Here is a 17,566-nt window from a genome sequence, read left to right on the forward strand (position 1 = left end):
CCAAGAGTCTAAATACTAGCGAGCAGTCTCTACCAACAGACAGCCAATCAAATCTCATTGTTATGACGACATGACGAGCCCGTCAAGGGATATCACATGAGATAATTAATATTCCATTCACTATATGCACAATAATGTGAATATCAAATGTATACATCAATACATAATTTTATTGAGGTCTATCTTCACTTATATATTATTTCAATAAATATTAGTGTCAAATGCTTTTAATTAACTGTACGTAACAACATTTAAGTTAATGCGGATAATGATTAGAAATCCATTCGTAACTCAATACAATAACTTTTTGCTTTTAAAATCTCTATACTACACACCGACCTTGCCTGGATACTCATAACTTTGTGAGTTTTATATATATTAACATGATATTTAGCCTATAACTCTCTGGAATAATATACCTTTTAATCAACGACAGAATTTGTCGGATAGGCTCAGTAGTTCCAGTGTTAACTTTCCTTGTAACAAAATTCCTCCTTCTTCTCTTAATAAAAATAAAAATTAGTATGTATAGATATAATTGATAGACAGCTATAAAATATACATAAATACAATATCAGATGATTACAATTATCAAATCAAATTTGTTATCTATATTAGTGATGGTATTATCTGCATAAGAAGATTATATAAAGTAAGAATAGTTTATTTTATGACATTACTTTTGCTTCTACAATGAAGGTGTTTTTGGTAACATTCCTAGCGGTTGTCGCTATTGGCAATGCAAAATACGTTGGACTTCCCGATGATTACACTGTCTATGGATATCTGACGAAATATGGAATACCAGAAGCCGAAAGAATCCGCAAGGCCGAAGAGGCTTATCGGAACGATCTCTCTAGAATAGTCGGTGGCGTTCCCGCTGAAATTGGACAAATCCCATACCAGGTTTTAAAATCACGATAATTTTCTATTTTCTCATTACATTTCATTAATTTCATTAGTCATACTTGTAAATACTGATATTAGTTTAATAAAATAATCGTTATTAATAATTATATTTGTAACAAGACAAGTACTACTTATCGGACAGTGTTATTCACAATAACCAATGTCAGTTAAAATGGGCGGAAATAATATATGTATAACCTGCCTCACGCAATGTTTTATAAGCAGAAAAGTCCAGACAATTTTAAATAAAAACGCCTCGTTTCTACTCATACATATTTCTTGAAATATCGAAGCTGCACAAGTCAATCAATTATTATTTCAAATGCAATCGCTCAATTATAACATAAGAAACTATTCAAAGAATTATCTTTTCTAGTCATTTCTCACTCCAAAAGTCACACATTGTTTAGTTTGGAATACCCCATTTGAATTACACCGACTATGTGTATTGTGTTTATACTGCCCAGTATAAATGCGTCTTAAGTATATATTATTATATTGTATGCTGCCCAATAAAATTTTACTTAAATTCGTTTTCTTCACAAACTTCTTCTTGTTTTAGTTTTTCTCCATCAAATACCATACCAATTTTTTTCCAAAATGATAGTGTACAGTGTTATATTTAAGTAAAATACTGACTTTATTATTTCATGCTCTATCTTACATAAAAAGTAGTGAAGACACCGTTGGGTTAGTCTTGACCTACATCACAATTTAATGTATTAAGTTATGTTTATTCATGAAAATACAAAGCAAAATAAACAGAACAAAAATGTCTGGAAAACCCGCTTAAATACCTATTAAACTATTACAGTATATTCTATATTTTATGGTACTGGTAACAAATTTTATTATTAAATAGTCAATAGTAAATTCTAAATTATATTATACTATGAAAATGCGTCAATGTTAGGACATTTATTACACTTTCCACTTACAGGCTGGACTTATTAGCGACATTATTGGCATATCCGGCAGAGGAGTGTGTGGTGGTTCCCTCATCTCTAACAACAGAGTGCTGACTGCAGCTCACTGCTGGTTTGATGGCATCAATCAAGCTTGGAGATTCACCGTAGTACTTGGCACCGTTTTCTTATTCAGTGGCGGTATTGGAATTGAAACCAGTGCTGTTGTCAACCACCCCAACTACTCCCCTATTCTAATTCGGAATGATATCTCAGTAATTTATTTACCTGTTGCCGTTGTACCATCAGGTCAGTATAAAATATTAACTATTCCTAAAATGGGTTCTAGGTATTGTGCTCTAATTAAACATTAGGTACTGCGTAATTTAAGATCCTGCATATTTAGAAAACCTTATCTTGAGTCAGTTAATTGTTTAATTTGTTATTTTATATATAGCAACCATCAGTCCTGTGTCCTTGCCTACTGGGTCTGAACTTCAGGAAGATTTTGCTGGCGCATCCGCTACTGCGTCTGGTTTTGGTTTAACTAGTGACGGTAAGCAATATTTATACACAAACTTAATTGTGATGAAGGATGGTAATCATATTTAAATGTAAGATATTAGTGTTGTTTTAATTACGTAATAATACAATAGTATTTAAAATGTCCTTTGTTGTTTTCATGTAGATAATAATTTTTAGATAGTAATTAGTTCATTAAGAATACCTAGATTACGTAAAGTAATGTACGTGTAAGAGTATATATTTGTAACAGTACAATCTCGGAATAAATACGATATCTACGTACCAATATCAATGTACCAAATGTCATTAATTCCATTACCAATTTACCTAATTAATATTTAATTGTTCTCTATAAACATTATTGCTGTATGTAGGAAATAATAATAATGAATACCTCCTACTTTTTAAAGATTCCAAAAGATTTCAATATAATTAGATTGACGTATTCATTAGCTATGATAAATCACACCAGTAAATAGATATATAATTGAATGCCATCTTTGTGATTTAATTGAGTGTCTTTTCACGTATTTTGTCTTATGGTGCTTTTCTCCTTTCCAAAGATATGTGCACTCGTAAGTATATGTTATTTTAATGTATATATTAATATGTACATTTATATACATATATATTTATGTTCCGTTTACCTTTTTCTTGTCTTTACTTTCTTTACCCAAAAGAAAAGATTGGTTAAGGATAAAGTCGCTTTTGTATCAGATCATGTATATTTTTTCTTAACATTTTCTTTATTTAGTGTAATAAAGAGTATAAATAAATATATATCGACGTCGATTTTTTTATTATATTTATTAATAATAACTTTATACATCGTAGAATGTAATTTTCTCGCTTCTATTGATTTTGTATTTGTATCTATATTTAGGTGGGAGCATCTCCAATAACCAGTACCTGAGTTTCGTCACCTTGAGCGTTGTGACGAATTCCGCGTGCTCATATGCATTCCCTTTGATCATTCAACCCAGCAACATTTGCACCAGCGGTGTCGGTGGTCTTGGCACATGTAACGGCGACTCCGGTGGTCCACTCGTTGTTGTTAGAAATAATAGGCACATCTTGGTATGCACATTTATTTAATTAAAATTACATAATATCTAATTTATTAACTGACTTTATGTCCGTTACTTGTAATCTCTAGTCAACTCTAGGTATTTTTAAATACTGATGTAGTTAGAAATTTATAATATAGATAAAGTAAATGTCTCTTTAAAACAAATTTACCTATGTAAAATAAATGTATCTCCATATCTGCAATTTTAAAGTACAATTTAGTTATCCTTAGTAAGTAACTGGCATTATTGAACAATTCAATTGCTTGTAAAAATATTTACAACTATACTAACTAACGGGCACTAATTGTGCCCGTTAGTTAGCGACGTCGTCTATGTGATATTCATAATAACAGTAGGTTAACATAACTTTTTTGTTTTGTGTACTAATTAGAATGATACAAGAAGATTGCTATAATACTTTTATAAAAACATCATTTATATCTGTTATATTGTTTCTGATATTCACGTCCACAATCATACAGACGAATAAAGTAATATTTTCATTTCTTTTGAATTCTGTAAAATAAATACAACGTGTACAGAATATTTAAAGTTAAATTTATAAACACGGTTCGTTTACTAATTTTATTATACGATATTCCTTTGTTATTTTGTTAAAATAGTTTAGATGTTCTATGGCTAACTTTAAATACCGCATATTATGTTGTCTGGGTCTGGCTGCATATTTATGTGTCTATGGGGACGAACTACTAAATTTGAAGTCGACTTTATTAAAAATGTATTAATATATCCACAGATCGGTGTAACATCCTTCGGATCCGCTTTTGGTTGCCAAGCCAACCTGCCAGCCGCCTACGCTCGAGTTACGTCCTTCATCGATTTTATCAACGAACATCTCTGAACTGATATATTATATGTATAATTTATATTAATCGTTATTTTAATTAAAAATATATATTTACGTAAATATAATACGAAAGTAAAGGACTTTATTTAATATTTAATTTTCTACCATGGTAGATTTCATGCGAAATCTTCTACCTTTGTCTCACCTCATCGTCGAAAGGATAGCTTCGTAAAGAGGCACTGAAATTAAATAATTCCGATGCATTACATCTTAGTCCTCCGGAACAGGAATGCATCCGTAACACGTGCGTCACATGATAACCTGGTGTTGTTCATGTACATAAACGACAACTGGGTCGTCAGATAGTTTACTACTAAATAAATGTTACATAAAAAAATGCTGTATGTTACTTCAACAAATTAAACTCGATTGAAATCCAAAAGCCTAGGTAAGATTATAAATATAAAAATGAGTTTGTTTGTATGTCACTCGTTCACACGTGATAATCAACCAATTCTTGTAAATTAACTTACAAGTACCGAATGTTATGATAGTGAAGAGCATATGCTACATTTAATCGATCTAATCAATTAAAATACTCGTTACTGTCATTAGCAAATGAAGTAGGTATTCACGTAGATACATACGAAACTTTGTTCAAATAAATGATACTGATCGGTCCTATTCCAAAAACCTTATTAAAAATTAACTTAACCGATTAACAATATGGTAGAATCTTTAGTAACTAATCATTCGAGTAGTTGAATCACAGAATAGAATTAGGAATCACACGTATGTAGCTGAAAGCTAAATATAGAGACATTTTCTATCTGTCTTCAAATCAAACGTTTCTTTATTTAAGTTAAATGTTTTAGAAGTTATCTTTTTAAACTAGCGATGTCCGCGATTTCGCCCTGTATAATTGCAAACGCCATTTATTGACAGTAATCAAAGCACAAAAATAAATAAAGCATTATACAACGCTATTATTTTATTATGATAACAATAATATATGAAATAACAGATATCGTAATAGCAGATAGCGTATTTAAAATTAATAATTATTTATTGGATATTACCTACTAATTGAAGAATATTTTTCTATAAATTCTGTAACCTATACATTTAACAACATATTCTGTGAAAATGATTGTAGTTACAGACAAACAGACACATTTTCCATTATTATGATTTCGTTATAAATGTAAAGATTTTAATTACTAAATAACCTAAATAATTCCTTTGAACCTTTATTGACTGTGGGCATTTCCAGGTCTATGGATAACATTAAAATTACTTATTACTGCTACTGATCGACTTTAGATAGACTTTATCTAATGTAGACAACATTACATGATGTTAAATCGTAGCCAAAGTTAAAGGATTACATTATCGGTTTATTAATGATATCTGTAAGTCCAAAATACCCATTGAAATAAAATACAGTCACCTTTATTGATATGTACGTATCTGCACTAAACACTATTTCAAATTAATCGACACTGTATTGCTTGTTATATCAATAAATACGTGATTAGTTTTTAATTGGTGATTCTACAAAATAGGTAGGTACTAATATTTTTACAAAATCATAAATTGGCAGGACACTTTTGCTCCGGAGCAAAAGTGACCTGGGTGACGCAGCTGGAATCGACTCACAACGCGAGCCTCAAATAGTTCAAAGACCAACCAAAACGCTGTCTACCATCATGAACGAAGATTGCTGGCTATAGTGGTGTACCAGCGTTACCGTGGCAGATTGCCCTAGTCTATGTGGGGACCACAGAGACAATATTATAATTTTGTATTTTCCTGTATATATATATTAGTTCTTAAGATAGGTATATGATATGGGCAAGTATTGTTATAATGTTAAATGGCCTATAATAAAAATATATTATAAGTACACAGCGTACCAAAATTATGTACATAGGTAATTACATACTAACATACAATTAGTAATTCAGATTACATTATTACATTAAACGTAATTCTAACTAATGCCAAGATATTATAAATTTATAGAAAATTAAGAACTAGACTAGGCTTTAATATAGACACTATCTATTTGGGTAGGTAGGTATAATTGTAGGCAACTGTACCAAGTGAATTAAAGTAGAAGTAGCAATACATACTTCTAAATACATACATAATTATATTAATTATAGATATATTTCATAGATAATAATTGTGTTATCCGCACATTGTCATGATAAACAAAAGTCATTTAGTCTATGCATTATCCGTGTTGTGCTATATACGCATTACTTGATAGTTTTTAATTCCAGATTCCGGTTCCGGACTCACCTAGATATAGACTATGTACCACAGATAATATAATATTACATACAGATACCCCATCCCATACAAGAAAATGGTTCCTTCCTAACTCGGGCTATTCTTCGGGCTATTTTATTTCGCCGCCGTAGGCGCTAGATGTCGCTATATCTGAAGCAGTTCGGATTACTAGTGGGTGATTAGTAATAAAGCATGAAAATAGATGGCAGGAAATTCGGTCTACATGACATCTGTTTTGCAAAGATACGTACATAATAGATATATAACTGTATCGAACTCCTGATTGGGTACAATCGAAAATTCAATGTATGTATAATATTGTTCGCTGACAGTCTACAGACACGGCTAATGTACCTACATATGTATCTATGTATGTACTATGTTACAGTTACTTTTTTACATGCCTACTTTTTTTCTCCCGACGAAGATATGTCGTAACGCGTCTGCACTAAAATCGGGCTATCGGTTAAGGAGCAATAGCTCCTTAACGAATAGCCCGATTTTAATACGGTTTTTCTTATTTAAATTGTTATGTGATAGTGATAGATTTTAGCTATAATCAATTGATGTGCATATGGGTACCTCATATAATTTTCAGTGTATAATTATTTCTCAATATGTAGTTAATTATGGTAAACTGGCAATTTGTAAAACTGAAAATAATATCTGCAAACCATCAATCTGTTATATGTAGGTTCTTTCAGGGATACTACATCGGTGCTAATGACATGTAGGTACTTATTTTGATATACCTATTTGTAGAACCTTCGATATCTACAAACTACGCCTTTACTGCTAGTTTTTTGGTATTTATGTAAGTTGTTATTCAGTTGAAATTAAGCTGCGAAATTACAGGATATTTGGACATAATATCTATGTTCTCCGGAATGATAACGTATGCGGGATATAGCGGGCACGACATGATGACGTAATGCTGTTTAATAATATATGTGTATGTATGTACGTCGGATAGCGTCGTGGTTGGATGGATCGTCAGCTTATTTACCATTTCAGTTAATAATAGTAGGTAGTAACTTTTGACAATATGGATGAGGGAGGGTAACGGTGATGATGATGAGATCAATAATGACTGTTGACGATAGTGACGGTGGTATTTATTTATGACCACCATAAAATTCATCATTGGCAGTATTCTCAACATTATCATCATTGGTCATCATGATGGTTGAGATCAAATTAATTAATTGATTAAAAAAGTAGCAAGTATTAGGTAGGTACTAAGTCCTTATATGACTTAAATACAAGGTTCTGGGATGCTGTGATATACTACAGTCTCTAGATTTAGTTTCTTATTAGTATTCCACGACCAAAGTCTATAGACAGAAATATAGATTTACACAAAGTTTTTTGATGTAAATGGGAATTATTACACACATTGCATTAAAAAATATATATGATTACCATCTAATACAAAATCATTATGTAATAAATAATTCCTGACATTTTAAATCAAATGAGGTGAAACTAACATTGCATGAACACAACACTTGAAGATCATAAAATTTTTATTTCAGGTAACAAAACACTTTTAAATAATTTATTAATCACAGAATAAACAATTGTTAATAATTTACAATAATATTTCTTTCACTGCTTGTCTGTTATACCACTAAAACTTCAAACACTTCTGTTATTTTTATATTATATTCCAAGTAAATCAATATCAAGACATAATATTTCATCAAAATCATTTCATAATTAATTCCTGGTACACAAAATATTCCTGGATTTGTTGATGAAGCAATATAATAATAATCATGTGCTTAAATCATAAACTTATTTGCAGTCGGTTACACATAATATAATTACTTGGAATTTCTTCTCATCACTAGTCCATTGCTTTCTTACTTATTTAATTATATTATTAATTGCATTGTGATTAATAATTTACAGATTTTTCTTATGCTTTTTTCTCTTATTTTTACTTGCATTATTATTTTATACAGTAAAATGTTCATATATACATATATATTTCTTATTCTTTTGAACCCCTGTTCTTTACAGTAAAAATGTTATTTATCTTCATCTGAATGACTAGGAGATTTAGAATATCATCTCTTATTTGTTTAAACTTTGTTCAGTATTAAGTTGTTGATGTCAGGAAAATCTGAAAACAATATCATATACCTATGTTACATTTTCATGAACTTACATGAATGAATTTACATGAAAGTAACTAAACTGTAACCTTATTAGCACAATAAACATATTATTCATACATCATATTCATTCAGTTCTAATAAAATATAAAAATAATACTACTGTTTAGTACTTTATTTTGATTAATAATTTTCAGTATTTTCTCAATCAATCAAAAATTATAAAATCAGTGTTAGTTTTTTGAAGTTACATTCATAACAATAATAAAAACATAATAATACCACATTAAAGCGGTCACCAAGTACCTATGTTTATTATATTTTAATATGAAAGATACACACGCATACATATGCAAGTTTTTAACAACTTATAGTTATACCTGGTATGAGATAATCCTCAAAGACACAATAGATTACTAAATATTTGTAGTAGTCCTTAGACACATTTAAATTATTGAGTTTGACAAAAAAATAAGAAGTTCAATGAACTCTGAACAGGAACAATTCAAAAGTTGAAGTACCTACTTAACTTAAATGATGAAAAAAGAGAAAAAATCCAATGCTAGTGAAAATATGTTTTAAGCATTTGACTTAAAGTCGTTTATCCTATTCTTTTATTCCTATATTTTATATTTTTAACATTTCATTTATGTTGTCAGTACTCGTTGTCATTTCGATATAATAAAAAAATATGGACCAACCTACGATTTTAAATCGATATTTTTATTTGTGATGAAATCTAATAATATAAATTATGAATAACCTACCCTCGAATGGAGATATTAAAAAACTAATTATCATGAATAGCAGGTACTAGGATCAGTAATATATCATAGTATTATGAATGATTATCGTTTCAAAACCTTGTACAATTTAGTAAGGTTGAAAATATCCTTCTACAAAAGCAAAATTCGAGTATTTGTAAAGTTTCTTATGAGTATTTGTAAAAATTCGAGGATCCTCATATTTAGCTATCAATGTCAGTAATTTAGATACCATATAACACTTGTTTATTGAGGTTTCATAAAGGTATAGCTGACCTTAGATACTCTATACCACATTCAATTCTCATTCATTAAATTACAATAAGTAGGTATTTATTTTTTTTAATAGAAGAACTATGTCACTAATGTCATTAATTGCTATAATTACCAGGGTGACCGCGTGGAGGTTGATATAATAGAGTACACTTGTATCAGATCAATCTAATTAATATTTCCCTCTTCAAGTTTCGAAGTTATGAGCGAACAGATAAATATATAGTACTTGCATACCTGTCAAAATCTCTCTATTTTGCCGTCGTCGAGTAAAAATTATGCATTGAAATTCGTTCCAAATAAGAGTATAATACAGAATGATGAAATTTTACTGTTTGCAAAGGCTAATTAAAAGCACCATCGAATAATGCGTTGTAATATCCTGTTATCGATTATTCGAAAAAATCGATAAATCTATGCATTTATTTTTAATATGGCAATACTTTCTAAATAAGTATTACTGGAATAATATGGTTTTCTTGTTTAGCTGTTTTATATTTACTTAAACTTTTTTTAAATGTTTATTTATCATAATAATATAGTAAGTACTTATTATTTGAAAATATAAAATAAACATTTAAAATACGATGATACAAATGAAAACAGCGCCATCTATGAAAGCATTTTGGAAACAATAAGCCCCAATTAGCAATGATTAAATTGTAAACAAATACAGGGCAACAACAAAATGAGTAAATATATGAAAATTACTTTTCAAAACGCATTATTTCATTTTAACATCTATATATGACTTTTTAAAAATAGATTAAACCTTTTTAAAAATAGATTAAACCTTTTTAAAAACATAGTTTTGGGTTTTAAACGATTACAAAACAATGTTGAATTCCATTCGATACCAATGACGCCATCTAAATCCGTTTTTCGAACTAAAAATGGCTACTATGCCATTGTTCCCCAATGCTATGTACTAATTTCGATGCATGAGATAGTTCTTATGCATCTAAATTTGTACATTAAAGGCTGTTGTTCTTTAATGCAATATGTTATTTAGTCTACCTTTACTAAACTGATATACTGCTATAAAATATCTGAATTACATTACATAACTACCAAAATATTAAATTTTTGATTCATTTAAAAATAGAATTCATTCAATACCAATCAATACGGAATTATAAATTTCGTTAGGAATAAAAAATAATTATTGTTTCGAAATTGACAATTGAAAATTAAATCTCTTGACCTTTTTTTATAAACCTGATATAAGCATGATGATATAAAAATAATAAGATAAATATTAAAGTACTATTTGAGATATCAAATATTAACTGGTCAATTAGGAATCTGTCAGGGGGTAAATTCGCGCCAGATTCTCCGGACAGTTTTTTGTTTCACAGACCGGAGAGTTTATGAGAATGGCCTATACTCGATATTGAACGATAAATTATAAAAATAATTTGATAAGACCTATATTATAATCACTTAATGCAGATTAGATAGTATTGAAATTTTTACCTTCCATCTATTTATTACATCCAAGTAGAAATAAATATAATATTAATAAATCAAAACAATTCACGCATCGCCATTTAATCCCAAGCTAAACAGAACTTGTGTTGGGTATTAAACAATAGAAACACATAAATACTTAGAAAACACCCAGACTGATACAAAAAATCATATTCATGCATGTAAATGTTTGTACCTGTACGAGGAATCGAACCAGCGACAATGAGAAGTAAGGCAGTGTGCTAAATGTTATAACACCCTGACTGTCGATAAATTATAAAGTTATGTACGCCTGAAAGCTGCTATTTTTATCATAATAGAGTCACGTGGGGCAAGTGTACGCACTTAAGGTTTGAAGTATCATATAATAAAATATTTGAAGTTAACTGGAACAAAACAAGGTTTATTATATAAAATATTTAATAATCAACAACTTAAACGCAAAATAAATAATTATCATTTACTCAAATTCTTTGGAAATCAACAAAATCAAAACTGTTTAAATGCGCACACTTACCCAAGTATAGGGGTAAGTGTGCGCAGTAGTGCGGGTAAGTGTACGCAACATGTAACATACAGTAAATAGAGTCAGACTCATACGACAAACCAGAAAATAGACATCCTCAACCTAATAATACATCAGTTCAAATATTTCCTTTTCAAAGTTATTGCATTGTTCATGCCACCAGCTCCTACAGATGCTGTATTGGATCCAGTTTTCATTCGGTGGAAATATGTATTTTTCTACACACAGTGGGCAAAATAATTCCTGCTCATCATTTTATTTATTTTCAGATCAAGTCGTATCTTCTTTTTTGGCAATTTATTCTTCCTCTTGTTTTTTCTTTTTTCCAATTCTACTTTATAAGGACTTACAGTATCAATGATTGACTTTTTGCCTATCTTTCGCCGATTTTGAATCACAGTCATCCCTCCAAGTAAATGCCTAAGGCCGCCTTAGGCATTTCTTGGATGAATGACAGTCGTACATATTCATTCCTAGACGAAGGTACACTCATTATTGCGGGTGCCACACTGTCGTTTGCTACCAACCTCCGAAATTAATCTTTTAACAGCTTCTAGCTGTTCCTCTGTGACAACACTTCTATCCGGTATATTTCTTTTATAATCGAGGCATTTTTTATGTATAATTAAACTCTGAAATAACAAATTGCATCATAAATACAAAGCCAAAGCGGAGCGGGGTAAGTATTCGCATGCGCACACTTACCCGACATTCGTATGCGCACACTTGCCCCAATACATCAAAATAAAATTTAACCAGAACTGAGCAATATTACGTAATCGTCATCACCAAAAGATTAAACACGGCTTATATTACATAAAATGTACTGTTCGATGGTATAAAGCATAATTTCAAAATATAAATATATTACAAAGGAATGAGTCTCTCATTTAAGACAAAAATCGCAATAATTCAAGCAAAAAACAATACTCACTTACGGAAACAAAATGGTTCACCGGCGGACAGTGAAAAAGTTGCACTAAGTATAGCCTTTTGTGCGCTAATGTGGAGGGGTGTTATCAGTTCGTACCTATAAACCGTTTTTGAAATACTTCGAGTGCGTACACTTACTCGCTGCGCACACTTGCCCCACGTGACTCTATATATATATATACTACACCAGTAATTACAAAATCCTTCACAATGCGTTTTTCTATGCGTAATCACTCTGCGGAACTAACAGTCAATAATAACAGACCATTCATCAGTCTCAATCAAGGTGATGCGATTAAGAATCATGGGCAGTGGTATAGTCATTTATGTACCTTAAAGACACCTACGCGTTAGTTTTCCCAATAAAAAAATAGATATACCTAATACACCAGATAGTTCTACCCATTATTTATTTATACAAACGTATATATAAGTATATAAGTATTAATAGCGATTTTTTGTTTAAATATATATATATATATATATATATATATTTATATATTTATATATATATATATATAAAAATATATATATAAATATATATATATATATATATATACCTAACATATATTTCGAAGGTTTAAGTGTCTATAGAGTATCTACATTATAGACATAGTAATAAGTTATTACTATGTCTATAAGTACATATAGATATATATGTAGATAGTGACAATAATTGCTAGATATGTTGTTACTAATAACATATCTAGCAATTATTGGCACTGCGATTACGAGAATATTTTAACACCGCTAATTCTACTCAAGTTCTAATCTTTCTAGTATATTTTCTGATTACCACTTTACTTCTTTATGATAGTTTACTTTCTGTTCAATAGGTAGGTCCTCAAGTTTTCTGGGTGTATATGTATTATATATATAAACCTTCTTTTTCAACGGTTTCTAAATCCGTTGCGTAGTTTTTAAGATTTAAGCATACATAGGTACAGACAGCGACAGTGACTTTATTTTATACTATGTAATGAAGGTTCAACAAGATCTACACGATAATGATTGTATAAAGTCTACGGAACCTTATAAACATAATCTTTAATTCTTCACTTACACTAATTACTACTCAAGATTATATTAATCTAGTCTAAAATTTATATCTATTTATCAATCTAATTATACACAGACATATAATTATCTATTGGGGCAGACTATAAAACCGGGTTTGCCTGTTCGTTTTGTCTTGAAATTTTTCGAGGCCAATTTACAAAATGAAGTCGATTGTAGTGATTGTGTTAGTGGCCGTGACCATTGCTTACTCGAAGACCATTGATGGTGGGATTCCTGACGCTTATGGATATCTCACTAAAGTAGGAATCCCATTAGGGGAGAAGATCCGTAAAGCTGAAGAGGCGATGCTTCGGGATCCCTCCAGAATCATCAATGGCGCACCAGCGGCGCTTGGGCAAATCCCTTTTCAGGTAAATCTTATTAATATTATAAACGCGAAAGTTTGTGAGTATGGATGAATATTTCTTACTATTTCACGCAAAAACTATTGAACGGATTTTGATGAAACTTTACTTACTAATATTACTTATACATCAAAATAACACATATACGCTATAAATTTCATACGGGTGAAACCGCAGGCACAGCTAGTTATTCATATGTTGTTGATTTTATTAACATAAATAACATTATTCGATTGAAAATTACAAGTAAAATATATGTCCTATGCTTAGTTACTATTTATAAGTAAAGATATTTGTATCTACAATAGCGATTAATTACGAGCAAAAAAGCGAATAAACGGTAGGTAGATCTTACTTACACTACACTATGCAAGTAATCAATACGCTTTACTATGGTATTTAGAGTTTTACGGTCGATTTAATAATTGATTCTAAAATAATTATAATGATGAATAATTATAAATTTCAAAATTTGTAAAAGTAATATGGATACTCATGGATTTACTCGTTAACAAAAACTACATTAAAGAATGACAATATTTTTGTCATTCTTTAAGGTAGTTTATACGATATGATATCGGTTATCAACTTTTTATAGCAATACCTAATCAAAACACATTGATTGTCATTCATTTGCTTGTTCAATTTTTCTACTACTGACTTGGGTTTTAGCGCTTTACTTTCTCATTCTTTACCATTCCTCTTGATACATCCTTATATCGAATACTATAATCAAATCTATTGGGAGAGCTGTATAGAAATAAATACAATAATATATTCCGTTCTAGGCCGGTCTCATCATTGACATCGTTGGTGTTACAACAGGCAGAGGTGTGTGCGGAGGTTCCCTCGTATCTGCCAACAGAGTAATCACTGCTGCCCACTGCTGGTTCGACGGCATCAACCAAGGCTGGAGAGTTACTGTTGTACTCGGTTCAGTGTTACTATTCAGCGGTGGTACCAGGGTAGAGTCTGAACTCGTAGTTGCACACCCCAACTGGACCCCAGCTCTAATTCGTAACGACGTAGGTGTTATTTACCTGCCTTATAGCGTCGCACTCTCAGGTTTGTACCTATAAATAATACATTTAAATTAAAACTGTTAACTTATATATTATTCCTATTCGGTCTATTATGTTAAACAAACAATAGTGAAATGAGACGACAGTATTTTAGTAAGAGCGTATGTTAGGCGACGATTTTGCCAATTCGATAATTGGTTTTGTAATGTATAAATTTCGGTCCCGCCTTTCTTCGACTACGAATAAGAAATTAATCGTAATTCACCTAAGACTTAATAAACAAATTATCAATTTCCATACATGAGTGACATGAGAGGGCAAATAATTACATGCCCTCTTTACGACGCTAAATTGTAATACTCCACTCGGAGAATAACTACAACAGGTATTAATTGTATTATAATTTTACAGACACAATAAACACAATCGCTTTGCCTTCTGGGGCGGAACTAGACGAAAACTTCGTTGGCGAGACTGCTGTGGCATCAGGATTTGGCATAACTAGAGATAGTAAGTGCGTATAGTATATTTTTGGTTTTAGGCCAGCAGGATTAAAGACATGAATGTCCTTGAAACGAAAGACTATAAAAAGTTATAGACTATAATATATTTGTAAGTATAAGAATTAATCAAGATCATACAGTAAAAAAAAAATTACAATTAAATATCAATAAACAATTTGTAAAATCTGGCCACCGAATTCAATATGACACTAACTGATTGTAATGCCGATAAACAAGGTGAATGGTCGTTAAAAGATACAAGATAATAATATTCTTTAATTTTTATCATTAAATACAGATATAATGTTTCAAAAAGTCGACCTCTCAATATTAAACATCTCATTTTAGTTTTAGGGACTGCACCTATGTTTATACGTTCTATGATTAGAAACGCCATAACATCCAAATTACGGGATTTATGTGATGACCTATTTTATATATTCATAATTTAATTATGAACATATAAAATCTAAGCAGATAGGTATATCTTTTATTGGTTCTGTTCAAAATTATATAAATGTATATTTAAACACAAAAAAAGCAATTTCACATTAGCAACCCTAAAAATAAATATCTGTGTAATGTTAATATTGGTAAAATGTTACAGACGGAAACATCCCTGAAACGCAGAGCCTAAGCTACGTCAGTCTAGAAGTCATAACAAATACTGCCTGCTTTGTAGCCTTCCCCATTATCATTCAGTCGAGTAATATCTGCACCAGCGGTACTAGTGGCAGCACTTGCAGCGGTGACTCTGGTGGTCCCCTCATTGTTGAGAGCAACGGAAGACCTATTCTGGTATTTAATTCCAACTAGCTTTCTTTTATACCCGCGACTTCGTCTCCTATTTTGAGATAAAGTATGTACCTCCTTATGGCAATCTCTATATATTTCATTATAGTTCAGTTGTTTAGTCGTGAAAATACAACAAATTAATAGACACACTTTTAAATTATAATAAGTGTATGGATTAATTTAAGAATTTGAAAAACGTTTCAAAGATGTATAGGTATATAAGTGCAACGATTTCTTTTACTTTGAAAGAAAAATTATTTATATTATGAATTTGAAACTAATAATGTACAAGTCATTAACAAGTCATACAAATCATCCCATTGATATATTATATATGGTATATTTTGTTGGTTATGGTGAGGTTGGTAATCCATAAAAAACATTTCTAATCGTAAACCTTTATATAGAAAATAACAAGTTGTTTTCGCTTTATTATACAGATTGGTATAACGTCATTTGGGTCTGCTTTTGGCTGCGAGATCGGTTTCCCGGCTGCTTTTGCAAGAGTCACTTCCTACGTGGACTTCTTCAACGAGAATATAGAAAACTAATTAATTCTTTAAGAAAAACATTAAATAAAGAATCTATTTATTTATTTCCTATGCGTGTTGGTTTATTTTTCTCATCTTCTTTCCTTGTATGTATTTCGGCGTCGGTTTACATTAAAACGCAAGTCAAGTTACGCCAAAGTAAACTTTCTAAACAGACGTAGTACCTCTCACTACCTATTTCACCTCGTCGTCAGCAAGTCACCGTCATCAGTTAATATTATCTCATGCAACCCTGGATGTAGGTAACACAGCACCGTGAGGTCTCAAACCAAACAGAGCTTCTGCTATGGGTACTGGACAACCGATAAAATTACTATACTTACCTAGGTACTTATTATACTTTTTTACCCCTCTGATCGATCCTGCTTCAAATTCAAACGGGGATCGAAATTACGACGGCCTGAGCTGAGGTTCGAACCCCCAGCGGTGCCATCAGACTAAAGTCGTATTCGTGAGGCAGAAGTTGACCTTCAGCCGCCCCATAAGTTCTTTTGCGGGTTTGGAGTGCCATCTGCACTCGCCCCCTATCGTCCGGTGAAGCTGTAAAAGCCAGCTGCGGCCAAAAGCATTAGAGTAGTCCGAAAAAAATATACCTACTTATACTTTTTCTAAATCATCAGCTATGCAATATTATATACGTAATGCACTATTAAATAAATTACAGTTGATA

General features: G+C 31.0%; 1 protein-coding gene across 1 annotated transcript; it reads left to right on the forward strand.

The window, feature by feature from the left end:
- Positions 1–693: 693 nt before the first annotated feature.
- LOC131840923 (uncharacterized) lies at positions 694–16,896 on the forward strand. Its single transcript, XM_059189137.1, is given in 11 exon segments — positions 694–906; positions 1,850–2,123; positions 2,272–2,370; positions 3,223–3,416; positions 4,167–4,286; positions 4,833–4,840; positions 13,809–14,031; positions 14,814–15,090; positions 15,459–15,557; positions 16,158–16,348; positions 16,786–16,896. Coding segments are annotated over 11 exon segments (1,809 nt in total).
- Positions 16,897–17,566: the final 670 nt, after the last annotated feature.

This window comes from Achroia grisella, unplaced genomic scaffold (assembly GCF_030625045.1).
Source record: "Achroia grisella isolate CSIRO2021 unplaced genomic scaffold, CSIRO_AGI_Agris_v1 utg152, whole genome shotgun sequence".
Classification (NCBI taxonomy): domain Eukaryota; kingdom Metazoa; phylum Arthropoda; class Insecta; order Lepidoptera; family Pyralidae; genus Achroia; species Achroia grisella.